The sequence below is a fragment of the Medicago truncatula genome, chromosome 4, assembly GCF_003473485.1.
Source record: "Medicago truncatula cultivar Jemalong A17 chromosome 4, MtrunA17r5.0-ANR, whole genome shotgun sequence".
Taxonomy (NCBI): Eukaryota; Viridiplantae; Streptophyta; class Magnoliopsida; order Fabales; family Fabaceae; genus Medicago; species Medicago truncatula.
Genome location: NC_053045.1, coordinates 39535914 through 39556556, shown reverse-complemented (window position 1 = coordinate 39556556; position 20643 = coordinate 39535914). Strand labels below are relative to the sequence as shown.

Genomic DNA, 20643 nt, shown 5'->3' with positions numbered 1-20643 from the left:
GTGTCTAATACTCTGTTTTTAAAAAGATAATTAAGGTTATGTTGACTCCGATCGACACTATTGGTAAGTTGAAGGCACAACTTAACAAATATTTTGAGTATCTTGGTGAAAATCATTATACATGTCACGTATTTGTTCAGATGCCTTGCGTAGACTTGAGAGCATATAAAGATGAAGACATATGAAAAATAGCCTATTTTCCCCGGGTTGTTCGTGACGACAGCGACATAAGATTTATGTTTAGACATATGGTTGAAAATAATATATTATATATTTGTGGTCGTTCTAACTGCATGTGCGTAGAATGTCAGTAGAGATTTCATATAATGTTATGTAATGAGTTGCTTAATTTCAAACATTCTTTATGTTTTGTTGAATTTCAAACATTCATGTAATTTTAACGAATGTCGAATTGATTTAATTTTGATCAATTGTGAAAGATTATGTATTGTTCTTGTTTATGACTGATTATAATTGATGTATGAGTTGTACTGCCTCTGGAATTGATGTTGTTGAATTACATGTAATAAATAGGCCAAAATTGGCTTGAAATCACATAGTAGAACCTGTTGTCTGCATAATTCATTGCATCAACAGTTAACTACTGATGTATCCGACGACAGTTAACTGCCGAGGAATCAATCCAACGGTAGTTAGATGCTGATGAGGTTAAATGCGTAATTTTTAGGTGTTTCTTAGCATAAAAAGAAGTGTGAACAACAATTTTCTTAGTTAGTCAAGAAAAACAATTTTCTTAGTTTTTTTTGCTTGCAGAAGAAGAAATTTGAGTCCCACTTCCATGCAGTTTTTGAAAAATCATACTAACTATATATCATTTCAAAAAAAAAAAAAATTATATCATTTTATTTCAAAAATATTTGTTCATCATTTATTTTAAAATAATTTATGAATTGGGACGGATCCTCCTTAAACATTTTTCTTTACCGCCATCCAAAATTTACACTCTTTAATAACGGTGACGGTGTTTATTTTGTTTAGTGCTAAATATATTAAATAACATCGATGTGGATGTTGTTATCACCAATCCATATATAAATATTCAATGATTAATTAAGTTTTCATCCCTACAAAATGTGGATTTTTAAAGTTTTTTCTTTACCGTATGTTCATCCCTAGAACAAAGGGTACAGACTTGCGAAACACTAAAACAGACATGAACATTAAACATGATTTTTTTTTTATGGTAGAACATTACACATTATATTGATACTAATACGTTGATATTCATTTCCATAAAAAAAATCAAAATTAAATTAATGTAATAACATGTGTATGTGTTGTATCGGTGTCACAGAGGAACGAACATATGTTGGTGCTATATATATAAGTGCACACTTTTTAGTTTCGTTGATTATTATTATAAAATTATTATCGGTTTTGTTAAAAAATTATTTAGGAGTTGAAATTATGTTATATGTGTGATTCTTTTTGTATAAAAAATTGATTGCTAGTCGTAGTGAAATTCATGATCTTTTGTGTGGTTGTAATTATTTTTTATGATTCTTTGTCAAATTCATGTTCTTATTTGTTGTAATTATATGTTTCATTTTGCTTCTGAATTGTGTTGTTTTGATCTTGACTTCATGATTTTAATATGACAATGTTTTGCTTTGAAATATATAAGAAGAAGTGATTAAAAACCATGGAATTAGTACTTTTGAAGAATCCTCGTTGAAATATGTTCTTTTATCTTGTTATAATTACTTTTGATAAATCTTTATTAAAATCATGTTATTTTATGTTGTTATAATTAATTTTGATGAATCCTTGTTAAAATCATGTTATTTTATGTAGCTATAATTATGAATACTTTTGATTAATCTTTGTTAAACTCACGGTTTTTATGTGGTTGTAATTATTTTTTATGATTCTTTGTTAAATCCACGTTCTTATATGTTAAAAGGTTTGCCCTAGTTTTTTCTTCTGCCATGTCTATCTATGATTTGAAAGACACGATTCAAGAGAGCTTGAACCTTCACAGTGATGCAGCTATGAAAACTTTGTAAAGAATTGAAGAACAAGTTGGAAAGAATGTCGATAAAGAGAGTGCCCCAAATTGTGCGTTGCAAGGTGGAATCCAATGCAGGTTTGGAAGTGCATTATCATAGTCGCGATGCTGAAATTGAGTCCATTCCTGGATTCTAGGGCATTGTTTTTTCCAAATATGATATGCTGATCAATTTTATCACCCCTGCCGATAGAGAGAATTTGAAGAACCTCTCTATGTTTAGTTTGATTTTGATCCTAATTGGTATTTTTTTCAATCCAATCATTTCAAAGTCTTATCAACCACCATCATCCGCTCAAGTTAAGAGACAAATTAGATGGAGGAAGGATATGATGCCGAATGGAGTGGCAAAAGGCAACAGAAGAAAATGAAAAGTTTATGAGAATATCATTTTCTTTACATGGTTTGGCAAGGACGAAGATCCTGAAGAAAAGATTTATGTAACACTCAAGGATTTTATATGTCCAAATGCTTGGACGATTTACAAAAAATATGTGCCAGAGCATGAGCTTGGTGTTTCTCGTGAGATCATACATAGAATGGATTCAATTCAAGTTGATATCGACCACCTCATTAAAAAAGAAAGAGAAGACATTCAAGAAATCCAAAGAGCCTTCCGTTTGTCAACGGTCAATTTATATCATAAACGTGACGCTGTCACATAGGATATTGATCACTTTTGGTTAAAAGTGTTCCTAAGTCATCACTACTTTGGTTCTCTATTAAACAAAAATGATATCGAGATTAAAAAGTACTTGACTTCTCTTGAGGTTAAAGATGATTTGATTGAAGATGATGATCATGATGAAGATGTGGTCGTTGCAAAACATTCAAATGTGTTTGCCTTCACAAAGAAAAACTCATGGTTTGCTAAAGAAAGACTTAAAAATACATTTTTTTTTCAATATTGAGTTACTCCTACTAAAAAGACGGGCAACAAACATGACTGTGAAAACTGGAGTGTTTCTTGATGAAGTTTGCCAACACCCATAGAGTCGTGGTGAAAACAAGGCTACCGAGTGGTCAATTAGTATTAAGAGTTTTTACCGTTTGTTTTTCCATATCATGAAGGAAATCATTCGAAGTCCACTGAAAATTATTGAGGAAACTCTTAATGAGCTGACGATTCCAATGTAGACAAGAAAGCTCTTAATAAGAGGGCTGCGATAACACTGACGAAGCTGGTCCATCAAAAAGAGGAAGATCGACTTAATTGAATGGATTGTAAGACCAAAACTTGTTCGTGGTTTTTCACAAGTGTTTTGTTATATGTGTAGTGCCCTTTTGGTCCTTTATTGAACCAAATATTGGCGATCAATACCATTTAACTTCATATCCATGACTTGACATAAATTAATCTTATTTGAAATCCTAGTTTAATGTATGCTACTAATTGCAGAACCTTTAATTAATTGTGAACCTTTGTTTTTTGGGAATGTTGAACAGTGAATATGTTGAATATGAGATCATTCCATTTTGTGGAAAAAAATGTTCTTATATGTTGTTGTTGCAATTATACGTTAGATTTTAGCTTTACATTTTGTAGTTTTAATCTTACATTTTGATGAATCCTTGTTAAAATTATGTTATTTTATGGTGTTATAAATACTTTTGATAAATCTTTGTTAAACTCATGATCTTATTTTTTGTGATTATTTGTTAAATTAATGTTCTTGTATGTTGTTGTAATTATATGTTTGATTTTAGTTTTGAATTGTGTTGTTTTAATGATAAATTCGTGATTTAAATATGATGATGTTGTGTTTTGTAATATATTAGAAGAAGTGAGTAAAAACCATTGAATTAGTATTTTTGATGAATTTTTGTTAAAATTATGTTTTTATTATAATTACTTTTGACGATTCTTTGTTAAAAACATGTTCTTTTATGTTGTTATAACTATTTTTTGATGAATTTTTGTTAAAATCATGTTATTTTATGCTGTTATAATTACTTTTGATGAATTTTTGTTAAATTTATGTTCCTTTGTATTGTTGTAAATACTTTTGATGAATCTTTGTTAAACTCATGATCTTTTATGTGGTTGTAATTATTTTTTGTGATTCTTTGTTAAATTCATGTTCTTATATCTTGTTGTAATTATATGTTTAATTTTAGTTTTGAATTGTGTTGTTTTAATGTTAAATTCATGATTTAAATATGATGATGTTGTGCTTTGGAATATATAAGATGAAGTGGATAAAAACCCTGAAATTAATGCTTTTACTTTTGATGAATCAATGCTTTTCTTATGGTAAAGAAAATGGGGCACATAATCAAATATGGGATGAACTATGATGAATGAGTTAGAATTTAATTTTTTGTAACAAAAAAAAAATAGAGTTTAATTTTTAAGTTCTTTGGTCATAGTGAAACAATGATTTAAAAATAGTATACACAATATTAGTTTAGAGGTAGAAGTGGAAAATATAATCCATGTCATATTTTTTTTTTAAATGTCACTAATGGGATAAAACCGTAAGTACACGGTTTTATCAAAGTAGTAATAAAAGAGTATCGTTCTGACAGGGAGTTTTGAATTTAATTAACTTTTAACAATGATTAGAAAAGAGTTTTAGTTGAAAAGTTTGAATTTTTAATTAAAAGAAAATAATAAAAATAAAAACGCTTTGGGATTATTGGTTCATCTAAATAACAAGCCCTTCACAAACAAACCCTAAACCAGAATTTTATATTGGATTTACTTTCTAAAGACAAGTTTCTCTTTAGTCTATCACATCTCCTTTCAGTGAGTGTGTTCCTCTAGCAACCACGCCTATTTTCATGGTTGATTGCTATTAGAATCCTTGAAGTTCGAAGCTTTATATGTCTCAAGGTTTGCTAGACTATTTTCATGTTTCACAATCCTTGTCTAAATTCACTTGTTTGAATATCAAAACTCCACTTTCATTTTATGAATTGATATTTGAGATGATGAATTAACAATTACTAACCCTCCACTTTCGCTTTTACAGTTTGGTAATTGTTAATTCATGTGAAAACGGTGAATTTATATTAGAAAATGATTTATATAAAATTGGGGTTCAAGGCTTGATTTGATTAGGGTTATGTCATTTAGACTTACCCAACAATCTCAAGACAAGAAGAATCTACTCACTCACGTTCATTGTAGACATAGAAGAGAAGAAGAAGAAGAAAAACATAAAATAAAAGTGAACTTTTATTCAAAGAAACAATTGTCACTTATTATTTCAAAGAACAAAAGATGAATTGTTATGATAGCTAGTTACTCTATTTATAGTCTATAACGACTTAAAACCTAAGCAATACATCACTAGAATGTTCCACAAGAAACCAAGGGCTTTTAGGTCAGAAATAAATTAATAGTTAGCTTGTCTAGAAAGCAAAAGCAGCAAAAGGACTAAAGTGGGGCGCGCCTCTTGTATATATTTGTACAAGATCTTCAAATTCTTTGCACAGAATATTTTTGTATGAGATATTCATATTTTTGTCCTCAATCCTTGCATCAGATATTTTTGTTTAAGATCTTTTTTATTTTTTGCACGAATCAGCTCCAATTCTCATTTCTTTTGCTCAATACTCAATCTTTAAAATATTTGTTCCTGAAATATAATAACTTGTAATTGTAGTAAAAGAGTTCTAAAAAGGAAATAAACTTATTAAAATATAAATAAAACGGATTTAAATATTATATTAAAATGATTAATTATTGACTCATCAGTCACATTGAAAAAAGTTCAACAATACTTCTTTTAAATTATTTTTAGAGTTTTTTTTTTTTTGAAAGAAAATTATTTTTATAGTTAAATTTATTATAAACATCTTAGTGTATGATTTCACACATTTCTTTAATGGTGTGTTAGCTCAGTCATTACTGAGGTATGATATAGTTTTCATCTCATTAAATAATGTTGCAACAAGTGACGTGTAAAACTTTTGTAAATGGACTATATATATAAATTAAACTTTTATTTTATTTATTTATTTATGAAAATGGCATTTATTTATTTGAAAAGCAAAGTACAAAAAACAGATAATGAAATATGACTTTTTCTACTTACACCCTTTAAACATTAGGTTAGACCCAAAATTTCATTAACATTTTATAATAATACCAAAATAGCTCTAACACCGTACCTAAACTCATTTAACGCAGTCTATGTAAATATGAATTTTACTCGTGACGTAGACGTGAACTCAATTTGTGTATGTGTAAGTGAATTAAATTAACATTTATTAATTCAATTTGTGGGTTTGAATTTGTACTAAGTGATTTTTTTTTTTTGAAAATCCAAAAGGGGATGGGCAACTATTGAGCAAAGTTCATAACCAATTACATAAAAAAAAAAAAAAGTTAATGGTGTTTTACCTCCTGTAATATAGGTCATTTTTTGTTTTTCCTCTGTAAAATATTTTTTTTGATTTACCCCCTATAAAATATATTTTTTTGGAATACCCCCTAATAGGTCATAAAAAAACGAAAAAAATTCTTCAAAAAAAAAAAATAAAGTCGTTTTTTTATGACCTATTAGGGAGGTATTCCAAAAAAAATATATTTTACAAGGGATAAATAAAAAAAAAACAAAAAATAACCTATATTACAGGGGGTAAAACACCATTAACCCCAAAAAAAAAACTAAAGAGAGGATGTTAAAATATCATCGTATTTGATACTAAACATTTCAAATCTTATTTCTTTCCTCAATTCCTATTTTAACTGTCTTTATCATCATCATCATTCTTCACTTCATTTTAAGAGCGATTTTCATTTCACCAACCTTCAAAAGAAGTTGGTCAAGTTTCTGAGTCGATGCTTTGTCTCCTACATCAACGACATCAACTTTCTTAACAACCACTTCAAAAGTGTAAGGATGTCAGTTCCCTTCTCTCCAGCATGAACTTCACCAATCACAGGTTCTTCTCCACCAGTTGGAACTTCACCAACCATAGGTTCAACATGTATTTCAGGCTCAGTGATGAACTTTTCAGCCAGTGGCGGATCTTCTTGGGAGCGGAGGGTAGCCACGGCACCCCCCACTTTATTTTATTTTATTTATATATAGTGCTAGTGCAGAGCTCATCTTCCATGGCTGAACACTTCTCCCTCATGGCACCCCCATATGTTCATTTCATTAACCATCCACAGAATCTTTCGGCCAATGATCTCAAATTTTCATATCCATGTCGCCGCAGATTCGAATCTCAATTCCTTTCCTTCCTTTAACTCTCCTGTTTTCTCTCTTTTGAAATTCCATTGCCTTTGATTAGAATGAATACAGTGATACCTTTAGTGTTCTGGAAAGCCCAGTTAAGATTTGAATTAGAGATGGGGTTGGAGAACATAACCATCTGAAGAAGACGAAAGGGGTCAGGGGGTGTAAGATAATTGGACTGAACAGAAGAAACAAAAGTGGGGCTGAAGATTATGATAATGGAAAATGGGGAAAATTGATTGAGAAATTATTGTATATTCAATTTGATTGAGAAACTTGATATAAAAATTGATTGAGAAAGGTTTAAGGGTTTGGAGAAGGGGTGAAGAAAACGATAGAACTTCTTTTCACCCTTCTCAGATAGCTAATAGTTATAAACTAATAGTAGTAAATAGTAGTATTAGTAAAAGTGGATGTGGGTAAATTAATTCTCTTATCATTATTATTTGGAAGAGCACTGGTTCTAAAAGCTCACAATATGCTAAGTGCAACAAATGGTTTTAAAAGCCTACATTATTACTTTTTTTTTTACAAGAAAACCCTCTCCTTTAATAGATATTTTACTTTTTTTTTTCTTTCAGAAAAAAAGTATATAAATCTCTTATGAATTTTAATTATAACATTTTAGTTAGGTCAAATGCATCTAAAAGTCCTTTAAGTTTTTCATTTTTCCCAAAGTCGTCCTTTAAGTTTCAAAAGTCTCAAACGAGTCATTTTAGTTTTTGAATCGTTTCAAACAAGTCCTATTGTAGATAGCATAGTTGGTAATTGCTTCCTTGAACTCATCTTTGGTACCAAATCTGGCTCCTAACACCCACTTAAAATTAGTCATTTTTTAGGCGTGACAAATGGTGGATAATGCTCTTTGTTGCTATCATCTAAATCATCACCATCATCCTCTAAAAGGATTTGTTTGAAACGATTCAAAAACTAAAATAATTTGTTGGGACTTTTGAAACTTAAAGGATTTGTTTGGAACTTTTGAAACTTAAAGGACGACTTTGGAAAAAATGAAAAACTTAAAAACCTTTAAATACATTTGACCTTTTAGTTAATATTTACGGCTCCCCCTAATATTTTGATCAAGATCCGCCCCTGTCTCTAACACGTCAAAACAATTGTAACGTAAAAAATGAACCCCATAAATTGGAGGGAAAAATAGTTTGATTTGAAAACTGACAGGAGAGAGACAGAAAAAAAATATGAAAGGAAGAGAATGAAAAAGGAAAATGAGTGAAAGTTTCATAATAGATTAGGGGTACTTTTATCAAATTGGGGGTGTAACAAAAATATTTCGGGTGTAATTGGAAAATATCATGAAAGAAACGAGGCAATTACTTTAGTTCGATCCCATAAGATTCTATTTTGAATGATTTAACTTTAATTAAATTATTACCATTGCCTTTGAAAAATTAAAGAAATTAAATATATACTAAATTAAATTAAACGAAATGATATATGATTAGTGTTGTACGACAAAAGTCAATAAGTTCAGGCTACAAGTTGGTAGTTGGTTCAAAACAGTAAACCACAAGATAATTGGGGTAAAAAAAAGTTGAGGGAGTTCAGCTTAACTCCCTGGATAATAGATGGCTCCGCCCCTGAATGTTTTTATTATTTACTTAGTTCCAACACAATTTAGTCCATGTTGTTAAATTAACGTGTGTTTTTAAATGATTTTTTTTAAGCATGTTTAGAACATTATAAAAAACAATTCCGTAAATCAAAATTTGATTTTTACATTAGATTTTTGTTACTTTTATCTAGGAATTTTTGCATTTTTTTTAGAGGGGAATTTTTGCATTTAAAAAATTCATATTAATTCATTTTATGTTAAATAGTTATAAATTATAGTGAATGAAAAACTATGGTTGTGGAGAAAAGAAGATAAATGAGGTAAAGAGAGAAGAGTACGGGGAGAGATTCAACCATAAAAATTCATCAATTTAGAAAAACTAGAGTTAAGAGGGGAGTTTTATTCAACTCTAAGGGTCGTATATTATTGTGGGTAGCAACAAGGAGTCCTTAACATCCGGTGTTTTCTTAAATTCTTTTGATGAACTCTTGTTAAAATCATGTTCTTTTATGTTATTATAATTATCTCTTATGAATCCTTGCTAAAATCCGTTCTTTTATATTCTTATAACTACTTTTGATAATCCTTGTTAAAATCATGTTCTTTTATGTTGTTATAATTACTTTTGATGAATCCTTGTTAAATTCATGTTTCTTTGTGTTGTTGTAAATACTTTTGATGAATTTTCGTTAAACTCATAATTTTTTATATGGTTGTAATTATTTTTTACTAAATCCATATTCTTATATGTGACTAAAAATCATATAATCAATACTTTTGATGAATTCTTGTTAAAATCATGTTCTTTTATGTTGTTATAATTACTTTTGACGAATCATTGTTAAAAACATGTTCTTTTATGTTGTTATATGCATCATTGTCATAAAAGTAACGATATTTTTGCAAAACAGCATAATGAAATTTTAAAAAACACATCTTATAAAGATGAGAAATCAATACAAACAAAGTCGTGCAAAGACGATACAATCACAAAAGCAAACAGAATAAGAATAAAAATACGTTGAAATTACTTATTAAATTTAAAAAGAAATTAATTAAAAACAATTCGAATGGAGTGATTTTAAGTCATAAGTGTGACCCTAAATCATCCTTCTTTGATAGTTCAAAAAGAATAAAAAATTGTGATGACTAAAGTTTAGGAAGGAGGAAAAAAAGAGAAACAAGTCAACAATGTAATATTTTTTTTCTCTGCTAATATAATATTATTTATTAAATTTCACTTCATTTAATTACTTTATTAACAACAATTAATGATACTATTTTACTAAATAATATCCATTTTAATATTAAAATCAATTCAAGTAATCGTCTTCCTTAAGAGTTACACACAACCTAAACATGAAACATGAGGAGTATTTATTTAGGACGGTAGAATTTGAATGCATTCACCCCAAATTTTAATTTGTGAAAAGAATTCATATTTGTCCTTTACAAGGTTGGATTAACAATTACTATTATTATGACCATGGGAGTTTAGCACACAAGGGATTGGTGTGAGTAACATTTTAAACTCTAGGATAGCACTGAGTTTGATTTTTTTTTTCTCTTTCGCATCGGTTTCCGATCCACCAAAAGTGAGCGACTAATCCGGCTCATGCGTAGAGACATGCGCACTGGCCAAGAGCGTTGTTTCCTCTGGGAATCAAACCCAATATTCCCCGAATACGTCCTTAGAACGAGCTCCTTGACACTGAAGCCCAAACAACTTGGTTAGCACTGAGTTTGATTTCTACTTGAAGGAAAAAAAAAGTATTATCATGTGGTTGACATTGAATGATACAAAACATCCCTAAAAAATAACAATCGAATGGTGGTGTAGAGAACAATATTTTTTTGCTTTGTGACATAAATGTTTTTAAACTGTAACTTGATATCACCTCACATAAGCCAACACCTGAGTATATGTTTGGTTGTTGTCTCTGTGCAGTTGACTTTTAAAAAAGAAGTTCTGTTGAAACATCAATTATGTGCACCACGTTCAGGGTTAGACCCTCTGATTCTTTTTTCTTTGAAAATTTTCTATTAGCAGTTTACTTTTTTTTTTGAAGAAATTAGCAGTTTACTTTGTTTACATGACTTTCCTCAATTCAATCAGGTATGCTTCTTTTGTCCACGGGAATGAAATGACTAAATATATAAATTTTGTTTCAAAAGATAAAATTCATAAATTAGTAAATGATAATATTCTCCAAAAATTGTAAAAACAAAATCTATATTATATTAGTTAATTATATTTATAAACTTATACAAGTAGCTAACAAACACCACGTCTTTTTATTTGATCATCATAATTTAATAAAAAAATTATAGGTAAACATAACTTTGGTTCAATGATTCTTTAAAGAAAATAATATCTTTGATTCAATGATACCGATACAAACTAGACGAATCTAAACACATTAAGTCAATGTCTTCAAAATATTTTTCAAATGAAAAATTTAGGGTTATATTATTTTTTGATAATATAATAGATCAATTTGTTACAATTGTTTTAGCTGCGAACTCAAATCACATGCACATGCTGCTAACCGGGGTACCGCCATATGATATGATAAACAATGTTTTGCCAGCTCTCCCTTGACAACTTTACTAAACCTAGGTTCAATATTTCGAAACGTTTTCATTCTCCTCACTTTTGTTGAGAAGGTAGATTTATTTTTTAATAAAGAACATAAAAGACAAAATTTACACGTAACAATTTTTTTTAGAGAAGACAACTAAATATCAATGGGAAATTGTAGATTCTAACATGCATCCATACATACCGTTCAAACAACATTTATTTTGGTTAAATACTTCAATGGTTAGAAATTCATCTTTATAAGGTGAATAAGTAAGATGTTCGAAATTCGAACTCCGTCTTCTACATATATTATACAACATCTTTACCAATTGATTTAAATTCGAACTCATTCATACAACATTTTATCACTATGTGAATGTTTTTGGTGGATACACATAAATATGAGTCCGATTGATCACAGATTCACATCTATATAATAATCATGAGTTTTGTTTTTGTAATGATATTAATATTAAATCATGAGTATAATTTATCCAAAAAAAAAATCATGAGTATAATGTTCCAATTTGAGAGTTTCATTATTTGGCACGAGCACATCAACTATTGACTATGCTATTTAAAAAATAACGCGCATGCTCCTCTCCTTGGGGATAATATGCTTACTGGTGTTCCTTTTTATCAAACCCAAATTGAGAGTTGCAACTTGCAATGCAATACATTTTTGGATATACATGTTTAATTTTCTATACTATTATTGACTATAATATTGGATGAAAAAAAAAAACTATACTAATTATATATTGATAATGACAATTAGTCTCCATTCTGTTACCCAGAATTAAGATATTCAGTTTTCTCTCCCTGTTTCCTTTCTACCAAACATAAACAAGATATAGACAGGCTTGACCAGCAAATATTATTGTTCACAGCAACATTTAAAATAAAGAAAATAGATAACAAATCTCGTTTATCCTTCCCAAATCTCTTTCTTGTCGTATTTACATTGTTAATTTTAAAGAAAGATGCTTTTTTCTTTGGATTGTTTATTGCAAAGAAAGAGGCTTGACCAGCAAATATTATGGTTTTCAATTTCATTGTACAAACAAAGGCCTTATAGCCTTCTCTCTTTCTATATAGAAGACCTTTTCTTAATATATATTTTTAGAAGACCTTTTCTTTATATAAACTTTTTGAAAAAATCTCTTTTGAATTTATTATTTTTACCAAAATGTCATTAATTATTTCAATTTTCTAAGGTTTAGATTTTATTAAAATCATATTAGATGTTGCATAGATTTTATTCAGAACTTCTTTTACGAAAATATCATAAATATTTTGATTCATTCAACAGGACACATGGAGTAAGTTCACAACATTTGACATGCATGAAAACACGTGAGAGAAATGATATTTGTATGACCATTTTTTTAATAATTTTTGGGACAACTTCCTCTCTCATGCATACACTGTGATTTTACTCTCACATTTTTTCTATGTTGTTTTTCTCTCAAAAGAGAAGGGAAGAAATGGTTGTCACAAAAATGGTTATACTAATATCGTTCCTCCACACTCAAACACAACACAACAATATTTACAACCCTTATATTTAAAAACACCCACAGTTCTCGTACATCTCTTAAACGTCTCATTTTCTTTCTATCTATCACATCATTATATTTTTTCTCTCAAGGTGTCAATGAGTTTTGGGTGAGCACATATTATCTTTGAAATATTTATACTATGTCGGTTTTCCGGTTTTAGTTAGATGCAATGAGTCGATTTGATTTGATTTTAAGAGAGAAAACATAATAACCTATAAAAATTAGTTGGTTTAATTTTTGCAATATTTTTTCACAAAATTTGAACCAGTTCAAACCAATGAAGAATGAATTGGTTTGATTTTGTACAATTAGATTGATATTTAAAAAAAAATTATGAAAGTTATTTTAAAAATATAAAAGAATTAATTTTCCTCAAACACTATAAATTCTTTGATAGTATTAAAATAAGTACATAAGTCAAAATAATTACTCAAAAAGATAGTTAAAATAAAAAAATACATTAATACAACAATTTTTTAAAAACACTAGCTTAATGAGATAAATGTTTAGATATGTTAGGTTCCGAAAACTCACTAGGATCATAGTCGATCTCAAGTAGCCGAACTCGAACTCATCTAATCCAGTTAATAGCAACAAAAAAATATTCAGGTATTTTATGGAAAACATTTCCGACACATTCAATCATATATTTTGAAATAGTGCATCAACAAATTATATATTAACTTATAAAATCGATATAATTTTTTATTTTGTACCATTACAATAGTTGTAACATAAAAAAAAATAGCTGTAACATAATAGTGCAGTAATTATATACTTTACAGAACTCATTGAATGGATAATTATTTTATACACGTCTAGATAGTTCCACTTGGTATTTTATTTATAGCACACATGCCTACGTGCCTAGTGGATGTTTGCCTACTACATTATATTATATTTAACACAAGAGAGGGGGATTAAATAGTTGAAAAACAGTTTGTGTTTTTGGTGGTAATGAAGGAAGAAATGGAGGAAGCAATGAGGATGGTGAGAAGCAGTGGACAAATTGTTCCTACTGCCAAATACTGTGTTACAGGTGCCACAGGGTATATTGGTTCATGGCTTGTTGAAGCTCTTCTTCAAAGAGGTTGCACTGTTCATGCTACTGTCAGAGATCCTGGTTAGTATCCTCATTCAATCTCTTTTTTTTCCTTCTTAATTGGAATTGTTCTTCAAATAAATGATCAATTAAATTTAAAACAGAAGTGTTAATGTGATTTCATTTGTACTTAATTGGTGTTTATTTAATAGATCAATAGGTTTGTAAAATTAGATACTAGGGTATGAAATATAGACGGAGTCCTACTTTTAATTTTTGATGAAGGGGGGACCAACTAGGATGGACATAGCTATACAATTTGATGCACAAGATATGAGTTTGTGTATGTTTGGTTTTGCATTGACAAGAATGATTTTGAGTTGAAGATAAATTAATTTATGTAAAAACTAGTTAAACAATAAATTTGAATGTTAAAACCAACTCTAGGATTAAAAGTTCTGAATTTTAACTTGAAGTAAAATTAATTTTATAGATATAATCAATTCTACTTAAGAGCAACCAAACACACTAGAGTCAATTCTACACTTTTAAAATCAATTTTAATCACTTAAACTATGTTTGGTTTCAATTCTAGAGGTGCTAAAATTGATTATGTACATGTATAACTGATTATGACATGTCTGGTTACAATCGAGTAGAATTCATTCTGCCGATTCTACTTGAAGTTGAAATGTGTAGTTTTTTATTCTCCAATTGATTTTCACACATAAATAACTTTTAATGAAAATCAATTATCCCCACCGCATAACCAAACACTAAAAGTATAAAATTAGTCAATGGAAATCAGGTTATACATTTAATTTGTATTAATTTTGATGGTTTTAACATGTATTTCTCTAAATTTGATTTTCTTTTTAAAGCAAAAGAAGAAAAAGAAAAAAAAAAGTGGCGTACTTGGAGATTCAGGAAAAGTTTTTCTATTTTATAAACAAATATTATTTACTTAGTAGTTAGTGATAGTGTTCTTTTTTTTAAAGGAACTCAGTGACTATGTTCTTTAAAAGAAAAAAGGAATTCAGTGATTATGGACAAATATTACTAAGTTTTATTTAAAGGAGTTTATTGATTTTATAAATTTATCTTTAAAATAAATAACTTAATATTTACAGTTTGAATTTTGATCTATTCATATCTATATCATGCATTGATTATAAATTGATCTATTCCTATCAACTTACAAATTCTCACAAAGACTAGAAGAAGCTTTTTCTAATCATTTAGTTTTAGCAAATTTATTGCATTTGAATTTTGACATCATTGATATCCTAAAAAGTGGAAGCATATCATTTATTTTGTTGAGCAAAACATATCGATATAGTACTACTTGTCCCTTTCAGAAAAAGGAAAATATAGTAGTACTACTACTTGTGGCCCGTGGCATCATTTTATCTTTTAATAAAATACAATTCATCAAGCGGTTGAGCATAAATAATAAATAGCTCAAGTGGTAAAATGTCGAAATTGTAGGCCCGATGTTATGATTGGGGTTCGAACCCCGGTACCTCCACTTATGTGTGTGAGTTTATAATGGCTTTGCCATTTCGTCTATCTATCAAAAAGAAAAAGATAATAATAATAAATGGACTTCAAATAAACCAAATCCACATGGACAATATGAGTTTGGTGTCTAGTTTTAACAAACTTTTTAAGATGAAAAAAATTATCAACTCAAGTAGTTAATAACATATACCAAATGAAAAAATGTTTGATGAACTCAATTCAAATCTTGAGTTGAACAATTCGTAGTTAGACTTTACTTATTTATTGGTCGAATTCGGTTAAAGAATTAATTCAAAATAAAAATCCTTTTAAAAAAAAGAAATTATTTATTAGAAATTTTTTTTTAAAATGTTTAAATTAACTTGGCGAAAAAGTTTTGGATTGTAAATATAAATCTATAAATTAAAATTTATAAACCATATGAAATTGATGAACAATCAATATTTCATTTTAAAAAATTGAACAATAAATAATTGGTCAATCGGATTGACTTTTTTAAAAATTTATTGAAAGAAATCTAACAATGAAATAGATTAAAACACTATTCACTTTTTATACTATTAAAATAAGTACATAAATTATAATGATATATATATATATATATATATAAAAGAAATTTAATGTAATTACATTGAAAGTATTTTTTTTTTAACATGCATCCAATCAAATCATTTCACGATATCAGCTTGGCATGGTTTGATTGGATATATGTGTGAAAAAGATTACACCCTCAACACATAAGAAATAATCTCTTTGGTAAGATAAAATCACCAATATAGTGTGAAATTAAAGCAAAATATGATGGTTTGATCGGGTCTCGAGTGATTGGTTTCGAACCCAAATTTATAAAAGTTGGGTTTGATTGATTTGGTTTAGATCTTTGGATTCATCGGATAATTATATTAGGTTTTACACCCCCTGACCAGAAGAGTAAAATATCCTTCCTCTAGTCTAAATAGAAAAATAAAAGAGAGAGAGTAAAATAGGAGCATTACTTTTCCCACCCTATGCCTTTCCTTGCGCGTCCTATTTTTTTCCAAAATTACCCTTAGAGCATTTTGGATTTCATAATCCGGAATTGTGTTTTCCTTTGTTATAGGGCGCATTACATGATGTTTTCTGATTACATAATCCGGAAACCCCCTAAACACCCTTTTTCAAGGTAAAACAGTTCGGATTATATAATCTGAATTGTATCAGCACAAATTCTAAACATGTTTGTAACATGGATAGTCATTTTATGAACAATGTTAATTTTCCTAACTCTCATCCTTCTGTTTTGGGTCATTGTTACATGTTCTTAGTCAAAAATCTAGTTTTCGGGCTAATTGATCGGATTGCTCCGAAACTTGCCCAGAAAAAAATTCAAAGACCATGATTTCCTTAGAAGGGACTTCTTTTGGATTCCGCCCCTCAAAATCCAAAATTCCATCGTTTAGACCCATTTTTTTTTATTTTTCATATTCTCAGAAAAATCCGAAAAAATTTGCATTAGTTTTATTTGATTTTTAGAATTTTTTGATGCTATTTTTATGATTTTATTTGACAGGTTTCAAACATTTTTTACTTAATTTTTTTGTTGTTTTTAAAAACAAAACTCAAAACTGTTAAAATATGATGGCTGATTATACATAAGAATTTTCCGGATTATAAAATCCGAAATAGTAAACATGAATCCGGATTTTAAAATCCGGAATGTATAAGGGCATTTTTTGAAAAGTAATAGTCGTAAAATATGCCTTCCCTCAGTGGCGAAGCCCTTCATGGGCTGGGGTGGGCCACGGTCCACCCCGAAAAATTAAAAAAACAACGATTATAGGTCTATTTTGCTAGATTTTATGCAATTTTGTGTCGGTTTTATGTTTTGGTTGATCCAAATTCCTGTAAAGTAGTGTAATGGCCCACTCGAAAATTTAAATAATTCAATTATAGGTCTATTTTGCGAGATTTTATACAATTTTATGTCGATTTTAGGTTTCGGTTGATCCAAATTCCCGCAAATTGGTGTACTGGCTCATCCGAAAAATTTAAATAACTCAATTATAGGTCTAATTTGCGAGACTTTAAACAATTTTTCAATAGTTAATTTTAGTGGCCCACCCTGACATTTTTTTCTGGCTCCGCCACTGCCTTCCCTCGAATGGTTTGGGTCCATTAGGTACTTGTTGGACCATATGCTAAAAACCCATCAAGAGCCAAGAGAATGCTCACAGTGAACCCTGTTCATTTCTGCTTAACACCAATAGAAATTAAATTGTATGATCAACAAGGTCGGTGTGACACAGCACTGGTAGATTTTTGGTAATGGATTTTATCCGTCAAATTTGTGAATAAATTGTTAGTAAAAGTCGATCCTTGAATATCTTGATTTCCGTGTAGAAATATCTTGATTTATGCATTACGTGTAGAAATAAATAAATAAATTTATGCATTACGTGTAGAAATATCTTGATTTATCAACAAAAAAAAAAAATGAAACTGTATGTATAATTGGTCGACTCAGTGATTTCCGTGAAATGTATTGGTAAACAGTGGTTTTCAATTCCATACATGCTTGATTTAGTCCAATGCCTACTAATAATCTCATATATGAATATGATTAATTTTCTTTTGCTCTAATGTCACAGAAAAGTCATTACACCTCCTGTCATTGTGGAAGGGTGGTGACCAATTGAGATTTTTCCGCGCTGATTTGCACGAAGAAGGAAGTTTCGAGGAGGCAGTAAAAGGATGTGATGGTGTGTTCCATGTTGCAGCTTCAATGCAGTTCAATGTTAATGAGAAAGAAAACATTGGTAATGCAATGCAATGCAATGCATTGATAATCATCAAAGAACTTAACTTTAATAATGTATGTGCATTGGTAACTAACAGATTTTTGATATTTCATCTCTGTATTGAACTTGTAGAGAACTTTGTTCAAACGAATATAATTGACCCTGCAATCGAAGGAACCGTAAACCTTCTCAAATCCTGCTTGAAATCCAATTCTGTGAAAAGGGTTGTTTTCACATCTTCTATAAGTACTATTACTGCTAAAGATAGCAATGGAAAATGGAAACCTATTGTTGATGAATCTTGCCAAATACAAACTGACACTGTTTGGAATACACAACCAAGTGGATGGGTAAGTAATGCTTTCCTTAGCCTACTACTACTAGCACTTTTCACAAAATTCAAAATTGATTTCTTGAGTTTTTTCTTTTTGGTGATAGGTTTATGCACTTTCAAAGCTTCTCACAGAAGAAGCAGCATTTAAATTTGCTAAAGAGAATGGGATTGATCTTGTTTCAGTTATAACAAGTACTGTTGCAGGCCCATTTTTCACTGCTAATGTACCTTCAAGTGTTAAAGTTCTGCTGTCCTCGCTAACAGGTGACTTATAGTGCAGCGGAATTTGAACAAATTGTTATTTCTGTGCAATATGCTACTTAGTATATAATGTTGTTAAATAGCGGCTATTGCCATGCTATAGAGTTGTAGACTTGTAGCTACACTGCTATTTTTCGCAACCTGCAATTGACAACGCTGATGTCTAGTTGACTTTTATTTACATCTTCAAATGTGTTTGAAATGAAAGCTAGGCTATGTTACTGAACTAGTTAGTATAAACGTTTATGTCTATAACTTCAACTATGAAAATTAATCATCTCGAGGATCTCACCTTAATGTTTGCATGTATGAACTATCTTTTGTGCCGAATGCCTCGAGAATATCCAATGTGCATCATAAAATGTAACATATACAGCATTGAAGTTCCATGCTTAAAATTCGACACGGGGTATTTTAGTGTCCGCTGACTAAATTGATTATGTATGCATATAGGTGAAACTGAAAACTACAAGATATTATCTGCTGTAAATGCACGAATGGGGTCAATTGCTTTAGTTCACATTGAAGATATATGCAATGCACACATATTCTTAATGGAACATGCTAAAGCAGAAGGTAGGTACATATGCAGCACACAAAGTTGTACACTGTCTAACTTGGCAGCTCTTGTCTCCAAAGAGTATTCTAATCCAACAACACAAAGGTAGTGTTCTTTCTTTTTTTCTATATGTATGTATATTAAATTCTTCAGGGTTTTTTTAATTCATATTTCTGATGTTGTTCCTACATACATATATATGCAGCAGAAAGAGTCAGAAATATGACAAGGTTCCTACTGAAATTTCCTCAAAGAAGATAAAAGATCTGGGTTTCAGTTACAAGCATAGCCTTGAAGAAATAGTACATCAAACAATTATGTGTTGCCTAGATTATGGTTATTTACCTTCAGTTTAGCTACTAGTCTTTCAATGCCACTCTGTACATGATTCAAAGTAATTGAGCTTTTGTAGTTTTTTCACAAAAATAAATAAGGCACTATGGGTCTTTTAACTTAATTTAAAGTTTGAAATGTTACTTTTTTTCTTATCAAGTTAGTTATAGTTATTTTTTCATGTAATGTTGGTTTTTTGGTAACGACTACAGTACCCCAAATTTTTGTTGGGCATTGTTCCTGTAGGAACACACGAGGTGGATCACTGAAGTTGGTGATGTGATCTTCGTGCCTCATGCCTGGATTTCACATCTTTGGGCATACGCTCCTTCTCCAAGTTGGGGGTGTACCAACAAAGATACTTTGGTGTTAAAATAAAGTAGGTGTGAGCATATAGCAAATAAGTGAGTTGGTTATCGAGTAATCATATATGGGGTGAACCCCTATTTATAGAGTAATCTAATTTAAATACGTTCCAATTTGTTGCTATTTTCACCGAAGTGATCGTTGAGATCATTTCTAATAAGTGTTATGCGTCATCGTAACTGAATAGCTAGATATGTCAGAACTCATATTTGAATGAGCTCTTAAGTATGTAGAATGGTAGATGCACGTCTTGGCTTCAAGATCTTTTGTTTGTTGGTGTGCATGTTTCATGAGGTGACATAGGGAATAGTTTATGCGTTGCGTCACTCCTTTTTGCCGAGGTGGGCATGGCAGGTCCTCTTTGTATTAGGTTGTGCGATTGGGCCGGCTTGCTTGGTTTTCTTTGGTGCTTAATCCAAAATATATTTGGGTTGGGCCACTTAGCTCCATAATAGGTAAAATATTCAATATCAAATCATTTAATGTCATGTCAGTTTTTATATT

At 29.8% G+C, this 20643-nt stretch overlaps 1 protein-coding gene across 2 annotated transcripts; it reads left to right on the top strand.

Moving 5' to 3' along the window:
- The first annotated feature begins 13849 nt into the window (after positions 1–13849).
- Positions 13850–19928, top strand: LOC25492938 (putative anthocyanidin reductase). 2 transcript variants are annotated; one of them, XM_013601273.3, is made up of 6 exons: positions 13850–14069; positions 18137–18304; positions 18419–18636; positions 18725–18884; positions 19335–19545; positions 19649–19928. In XM_013601273.3, the coding sequence occupies exons 1-6, from the start codon at positions 13904–13906 to the stop codon at positions 19794–19796; spliced, it is 1071 nt and encodes a 356-aa protein (XP_013456727.2). In that variant the 5' UTR covers positions 13850–13903; the 3' UTR covers positions 19797–19928. The 2 variants fall into 2 exon arrangements, with proteins under 2 accessions (XP_013456727.2, XP_013456728.1); XM_013601274.3 differs by having other exon boundaries at positions 13855–14069; positions 19646–19928.
- Positions 19929–20643: the final 715 nt, after the last annotated feature.